Source organism: Entelurus aequoreus, linkage group LG07, assembly GCF_033978785.1.
Source record: "Entelurus aequoreus isolate RoL-2023_Sb linkage group LG07, RoL_Eaeq_v1.1, whole genome shotgun sequence".
In the NCBI taxonomy this organism is placed as follows: Eukaryota; Metazoa; Chordata; class Actinopteri; order Syngnathiformes; family Syngnathidae; genus Entelurus; species Entelurus aequoreus.
Genome location: NC_084737.1, coordinates 22,693,657 through 22,701,974, shown reverse-complemented (window position 1 = coordinate 22,701,974; position 8,318 = coordinate 22,693,657). Strand labels below are relative to the sequence as shown.

General features: G+C 40.1%; 1 protein-coding gene across 5 annotated transcripts in view; it reads left to right on the top strand.

Moving 5' to 3' along the window:
- Positions 1-1,372: 1,372 nt before the first annotated feature.
- Positions 1,373-8,318, top strand: part of larp4aa (La ribonucleoprotein 4Aa) — a 31,524-nt gene continuing 24,578 nt past the window's right edge. The window contains exons 1-2 of one of the 5 annotated variants that reach the window (XM_062052889.1): positions 1,496-1,990; positions 7,019-7,214. Coding sequence is in view for 2 of the 5 variants with exons in the window: in XM_062052887.1 (XP_061908871.1) it covers positions 1,874-1,990 (117 nt within the window). In the remaining 3 variants the exon portion in view is untranslated. Of the gene's footprint in view, positions 1,457-1,494; positions 1,991-6,896; positions 6,912-7,018; positions 7,215-8,318 lie in introns of those variants that run through there. The other 4 variants (XM_062052890.1, XM_062052891.1, XM_062052887.1 and 1 more) reach the window with 4 other exon arrangements.

Genomic DNA, 8,318 nt, shown 5'->3' with positions numbered 1-8,318 from the left:
CATGATGTCGGTCGTGTTCCATTAAAGCCACACAACGCAGAGGAAAAGACCACCGGTTACATATATACATTGAATTATTTACATTATTTACAATCTGGGGTGTGGGATGTGGAGGGGGTAGGTTTGGTTGGTATCAACACTTCAGTCATCAACAATTGCATCATCAGAGAAATGGACTTTGGAACAGTGTAGGTCTGACTTGGTAGGATATGTACAGCAAGCAGTGGACATAGAGAGAGAGATCAGAAAGTATAAGAAAAAGTGTCTACATCTGATTATTTACATTTGTCCAGGGTGTACCCCACCTTCCGCCTGAATGCAGGTGAGATAGGTTCCAGCACGAATCTTTGGGTGTCCCACGATTCGATTCAATATCGATTCTTGGGGTCACGATTCGATTCCAAATCTTTTTTTTTTTTTTCGATTCTCGATTCAATAACGATATTTTCCCGATTCAAAACGATTCTCTATTCATTCAATACATAGGATTTCAGCAGGATCCAACCCAGTCTGCTGACGTGCAAGCAGAGTAGTAGATTTTTGTAAAAACCTTTTATAATTGTAAAGGACAATGTTTTATCAACTGTTTGCAATAATGTAAATTTGTTTTAACTATTAAATGAACCAAAAATATGACTTATTTTATCTTTGTGAAAATATTGGACACAGTGTGTTGTCAAGCTTATGAGATGCGATGCAAGTGTAAGCCACTGTGACACTATTGTTCTTTTTTAAAATTTTTTATAAATGTCTAATGATAATGTCAATGAGGGATTTTATCACTGCTATGTTGAAATTGTAACTAATATTGATACTGTTGTTGATAATATTCATTTTTGTTTCACTACTTTTGGTTTGTTTTGTGTCGTGTTTGTGTCTCCTCAGTCCTCAATTGCTCTGTTTATTGCTGTTCTGAGTTTTGCTGGGTCGGGTTTGATTTTGGAATTGGAATGCATTGTTATGGTATTGCTGTGTATTGTTTTGTTGGATTGATTAATAAAAAAATTAAAAAAAAGATTTTTAAAAATGAGAATCGATTCTGAATCGCACAACGTGAGAATCGCAATTCGAATTCGAATCGATTTTTCCCCACACCCCTAATATACAGTATATATATATATATACATATATATATTTATATATATATATATATATATAGTTCAGTAAATAATTTACATTTGGAACACATCATCGTTTTCACAGCTTTTTGGTTGTTAGAGGTAGAGAGTGTTTTAACGTAGAGTTCTAATTCTTTTTAAAGGCACAAAAAAACAGGTCGGGTATTGAGAAACGTACATTTGATGAATATAAAATATCATTATTAATGTTTTAAAAAAGTTTGCTAGTGAAACGTCAACGGTTGAAACCGGAAACGGAAGTGGCTGTCGCAGAGGTCATCTCGAACTCGCGGTGGCTGCTGGGAAGTCGGCGGACTGCGTGCCTGCGCCGAGGAAAGGTGCGTGTCCCCAGTGTCCGCTTGCCTAGTCGGGATTGCGCCTCGCGAAGCTGCTGTGCGGCGTTCTTTTTCATAAAGTGACCGAGGACACTGCGGCGTAAGAAGAGTCGGCGTTTGGGGGGTGGGGGGGTGGTGGGAGTCGTGTATGTCATTCAAACCGCAGCAATAGGCTCCCAAGTTTGATTCATTGAGCTAGCCGACGTTAGCCGCATTCGTTGATTCATATAGCACGCTAGCTCCTTTAGCATACCCGCTAGCCGGCTAGCCTGCTAGGGAGCTAGTTTGACGATCCAAAGGAGACCAGACCGCCGAGCCGACTGCTCAACCTAGCCTAGCATTTTCGGGAAGGAGGCGGCGGGTGGCGAGCAGCAGGGTCCGGGAGAACGCGACGGCGTGGAAGTGTGTCAGGAGCGGCTGATGAGTTCAGACCAGAGCGGAGAGCCGCCGTTGCTGCAGGAGGAGGCTGATCCCGGACCGAAGACCGGTGCGAAGGACGAGGCTCCGCCGAGGAACGAGGGAGGGTCAGGCGGCATGGTGAGTGCGGCCTACACCGGCTAACTCCCGTAACACACTCCACACCTCCCTCTTCACGATCAGCAGTTATTGCGATATTTAAACCCAGATCGACTTAACTCCAAACTACAAAGTTTAAATTTTTGCCTCCATGTGCACACTCCGATCAAGTTATTGATTACAATGCGTAAGCTTAGACAAAGCACGCGTACTTTGTCGTTTTATTTGTAATCAGTAACATTCTTATCACTGCAGTCCTTTGCGACAGACAGCTAGCTTCAAGCTCATTTAAGTCGTTTGCTGAGTAATCATTAGCTGATAAGTTATAAAGCAGCGAGGCGTCATTTTTCAGTCAGCTGATCTCTAAAACTGTCCACGGTTGATTATATACAAATATTTTCAAGGAATTAATATGAAACGTTTCTTCAGCCCCCAACGTAGATGTTAGCTAATCGCTCTTGCAGGCTAAGCTAGGCGAGCTAGCACGGGAACATGCGCCGCAAGGACCCGGCCTGGTGCTGCGCAGCGTAGTCAGCTGACTGGACTTGGCGCGCCGTGGCACAGAGAGACTACGTACTAGTTTGGGACTCCCCAACAATGTCGCAAAAGGCTCATTCGTTCTTTACCAAAAAGTGTCTCGGTCTACGTTTTTTCCCCCTCTGACAGCTGTTCTTGTCAGGCCCAGGACCGCTCCAGCCAGGGGGCAGGGCTGCTTCAGTGTGCAGGTGGCCAATGTCAAAAGAAGAGACACTCGTTTTTTTTTATTTTATTTAGCCTTTATTTAACCAGGTGAAAATCCCATTGAGATCAAAGATCTCTTTTCCAAGGGAGACCTGGCCAAGAGGGCAGCAGCAAGGTTACATTAAAAACAGTAAACACATAAAACATCAAATGTACAACATTAAAACTTTCTCACATAACACATGTGCACACAGACAAGGTAGACCGCAGTCCTTTCACAGAAGCTTTAAACCAGGGGTGTCAAACTCAAATACAGAGTGGGCCAAAATTAAAAACTGAACAAAGCCGTGGGCCAAGGTTGAACAAATTAACCTTTTAATAGGGACCCAAACAAGTTTTGCATTGAATATTGAACAAGCAAGGCTTATATAACTTTATAGTGACATGCAAAATTGAGTTTCAAATAATAATAATAATAATTAAAAAATATCAATGGCATATCAAATACAATTTAAATAAAAATTGAATGCCTCTTTTCTATTTGCAGCCTTCTGAGGTAAATATTAACATTAACTTTTTTCACAGGCTAATACATTTGAAAATAAAATAACAATGAATAAGCCAACCATTCAGGACTTTAAACTGCTCAGTTTGCAACACACTGATCTTATCTGATGTGCCCAAGCCAGATATCTGGCGTCTTTTCTTGGATGCTAGTTCATTAATGTCGGGGCTCAGGCTTTGAGCTGAGGCAACCTTCATTATCGAACAAAGGTGTTCATCAGTCATTATATCCTGTAGTCCACCCGGACCACAGTCTTGGGGGCGTGCCTTAAGGGCACTGCCATTAACGTCCGCTTTTCATCCATTCTAACAACGTGCCGGTCCAGTCACAGGGATATGTGCAGCTTCTGTCCGCGCACACAAGTTAATGCGATGCATACTTGATCAACAGAGATACAGGTTACACTAAGGGTGCCCGAATAAACAACTTTAACATTGTTAGAAATATACGCCACACTGTGAACCCACACCAAACAAGAATGACAAACACATTTCGGGAGAATATCCGCACCGTAACACAACATAAACACAACAGAACAAATACCCAGAACCCTTTGCAGCACTAACTCTTCCGGGACGCTACAAAATACACCCCCCCCCCTCCCCTCCCCCCACCCCACACACACACACACATTCCTTGTAGCGTCCCGGAAGAGTTAGTGTTGCAGAGGGTTCTGGGTATTTGTTCTGTTGTGTTCATGTTGTGATACGGTGCGGATGTTCTCCCGAAATGTTTGTCATTCTTGTTTGGTGTGGATTCACAGTGTGGTGTATATTTCTAATAGTGTTAAAGTTGTTTATATCGCCACCCTCAGTGTAACTTGTATCGCTGTTGATCAAGTATACGTTGCATTCACTTGTGTGTGCGTGCAGAAGCCGCACATATCCCTGTGACTGGGCCAGCACTCGTTGGACTGGATGAAGATTTTCGGGAGGGGCACTGAAAATTTTGAGTCTCCCGGAAGGGTTGTCAAGTATGAGAGTTGTCAATTATGAGAATTAGCGATGAATGCGGTGTTACCGCGGCACCGCCGATTACTGCGGCGGGCCAGCTCTAGTGTTAATTTGATATCGCCTCAAGGGCCAAGTGAAATTACACGGCGAGCCAAATCTGGCCCGCGGGCCAGAGTTTGACACCCATGCTTTAAACTCATTCAATGTAACAAGGGTTTGAAGTTAAATATTCGATTGTAGGTTATTCCAAGCCTTCGGTGCTGAAAACGTAAATGCTTTCTTGCCCAGTTCAGTTCTTACTTTGGGGACGACAGATCGGTGGACTACTTGCACCGTCCTGTCTTAGTTCTATTGAGCTTTTTTTCTGTGCGTCTATCGTGATATAAATGCAGGGATTGCATGTTAATGAGTCAAATCATCTGTTTTTACAACAGGTGCACATTTACCTGACTTTTTAGTTTGTCCTCCTCACCCCAGGGTCATTTCTGTCCAAGTATTCAGACCTGTTGCCGCTTTCATTATATATTTATTTTACCAGGGCTTATAACCTCAGAGTACTTTGAAGGGGAACGGCACTTTTTTCTGGATTTTGCCTATAATTCACTATCCTTATGTAAGACAAGCACACATGCTTTTCTTTTTTATGCATTGCAACTAATAAAATGCAAGCAATAGTCCGCTTACAATGGTGTCTATGGGAGTCGCTCTATTCTGCCTATTAAGTTTAAAAAACATCCAACACTTCCATCAAGGTTTTATAGACATGTGGTAAGTATATAATTATGTAATGTAGTAACAGGCGCATTCATGTTGCCATTAGGGATGATGTTTGATAAGAAATTATCGAGTTCGAGTCTATTATCGAACCGATTCCTTATCGATTCTCTTATCGAGTCCAGATAGGTTGTTGTATATGGAAAAAAACACACAATATTTGGTTTAACAAAAGCTCACTTTTATTATATAAGAAAACTATTTAATCTAAAAAATAAATAAATATTGACTGTTGCCCCCCTAAAAAAAAAAAAAAAAAAAATATTGACTGTTGTTACCCAAAGTATATTAAGTGGGATTTTTCAGAAAAACAAATATATAAGGTGACACAAAAACAACCTGTCTCTGTGATCACTATAGGTGTATAAATAATAATATAGTGTTAAATAAAATCAGTCCCTTGGGCACAAAACTGAAAATAATACAGCTCTCCAAAAGTGCACTTCTGCTGCTATTTGACATAACTGTTTGTTATGATGCTTTGACATTTTTGCACTTTATTTCTTTATTGAAAGAAAATTCTATGAAGAGAAAAGTTGTTTGCAAATGTGGTTACAATGCTAAAAAATGAAAAGTTAAAGCTAAAAACAGAAATACACTTTATTGAGTTAACATTATTTCTTTATAGGGGGAAAGATGTTATGAGCTAGGGAATATAAGAACTACACTACCCATCATGCAACGGGAGTGACGAGCATGCGCGGTAGCCCCGAAAAGTGTTGTTGCATGTCGTCACCCGTGAAAGTAAACGTCAAGAACTCAGCCAACACGCCTCGTCTGCATTATTTATAATTAGACTGACAACACATATACAGTGTGATTTTGTTTTGTTTACAAGGAAAGAAAAACAAAAGTTGAAAAAGGGAGGTCATGTCATATATGTATGTGCTGCGGTTGCTATAAGAACGTTGCGACAGCTGCCGTAAAGGAGGTGCGTTGCTATGTTTCCGGTTGGTCGTAAAAGTGTTCGTCATGTGTTTGTAGTCTGCTCAAATCTCCCAGTAAAGTTATTCATTGGATTATACCTTTTGTTTTGAACTTTATTACACCTTGGAGCACTTTTTCCCGTCCATTTTTTTCCTGCTTTCGCTATCTGCGCTTAATAACCGAGCTACGTGACTGATTTCTTGTGATGTCACACGGACCATTTCTGGTCGGGACGGGATTCGTTCCGAGGGGTTCGAATATAGAACCAACTCTTTTTCTTTACTATAGTGGTCTCGATAACGGGTACCGGTTTTTAAAGAGGGATTCGAGTCCGAGGACTCGGTTCTTTTCTTATCGAACAACCGGGAAAACCGGTTTCGAGTATCATCCCTAGTTGCCATGTAATGTTAATGTCTTTTGCTCATTTTAGCTATACGGCGGCACATTAATTTTACAACCGCGTCAAAACGTTCCCTTTTTCTTTCAACAGCATCACTGATTACTACTCACTGCAGACTCAATGAGAAACATACAGCTGGGCGATATGGCTGAAAACTATATCACGATATACAGTTTTTATATTGATTGATATTCATACTTTTTGTGATTTATTTAAGCCTGACAATAAATACAGTAAAACAATTTTTCAACTGACCAGCAGTGCTATTTGTCAGTGGAGAGAGAGTGTCTGGTAGCCAGGTAGGATGAGCGCAGTAATAACATATATTTTATTACTAATATTTTATTACTATGGTAATGAAATAAAGTAGATTTGAAGGTAGTTGCAGATTTGAGACACTAGATGGCCGTAGTGTATAAGCTATTGAACACTACACAGAGCACTTTGGGAAGCAACTAATTAAACCCAGACATTGGAATTGACAGGATGTTGCCGCGCAGTCTGAATTAAAACCAACAAAACTAACGACAAGTTTCTGTTATTGAGTTGATATAACAAGATATCACAGTTTCTCTTTTCACTCCATGCAGAGAATCCACGGCAAGACAGACGGTGCAACCACTCAAGTGTTATGAGAGTAGTGTATGTGTGTGTGCTCTCCTTTAAGAATGGCAGTGTGTTGGGTGATTGAGGAGAGGGAGCGCGAGCATGCAGCAGTAGTGACAAATGTGTCTGATTGTGCCCTGCAGAAATAGGAATAAAGCGACCATATTGTCACGAATCGGTGGCCTCGTCATTCCGACCCGAAAGCGGAGCTTAGCAGACCCATTGTCGGGTAAAGTAAAAGGTGATACCTCCCGACGAAAACATCAGCCCTGGAGGGAACGTCTCCCCTGATCTCCTCGACTACGGTCTGGGGCTGGGAGCCGAACAGCAGCAGGAAAGGTGTAGTTGATACTGTTACGTGATTGGCTGTTAGCGTGTCCCTCCCATTGCTCAGTGAATACTGTTAACTGATTGGCTGTTGGCGTGGCCCTCTCATTACTCAGTGACACTTTGTTTTCCCAAAGGGCTAGGGACTTAATGATACAAATCTTGCATAATTGTCTCTTCTTCTTACCCAAAAAAAAAAAAATATATATATATATATATATATATATATATATATATATATATATATATATATATATATATATATATATATATATATATATATATATATATATATATATATATATATATATATATATATATATATATATATATATATATATATATATATATATATATATATATATATATATATATATATATATATATAGAATATTTTATCAAATGCATTTTATATTTATACCGATTGTGTCCATCGCGATATATATTGATATCGTATTTTCGGCCCAGCACTAATGAAAACACTTACTGTACAATGTAGGGCTGCACGATTATGGCCAAAATAATGATTATTTTCGTCAATATTGAAATCACGATTATTTACTGTTAAGTAATAAATTGTACAAAAGACAAAGTGCTAACTAAAATAAATATGCTATAGCAGAGTGCGATCATAAAGTGCAAAGCAGTGAAAAAGTAAGATTATGGACGAAAGGAACAGATTACAGTATATGTAAGACATATGTCTTTGGTCAAATAAAACATTACATCTGTTATTTTTGGCATGTCTTTAAGAGGTAGATTGATAGTCCCTCAGTGCATGGTTAATGTTACAGTTGTCTGTATTTTGGGTGCCCCCGCTATTGTAGCTGATGTTAAGGGCTTTGTGCCGGTGGCATTAGCCCGCTCTGTTGCAAAACCAGCTTTATAACGCAGACAAATGACGGCGGTTGAGAAAAGATGGGAAGTGTTATTAATGCTGCAACTCGATTATTTGTTTGGATGTGCACACCAACACAGCTTTGCCGTATAACTTGTTGTGCTGTTTAATGTTAGTTTGTCTGTGCGCAACATATCCGGGTTTTGGGAAACAAGCGGAAGTGCCTAAAGAAAGCGCGTCGTGTGGTCATGTTAAATTGCGTGAGATACTGTTAGTAT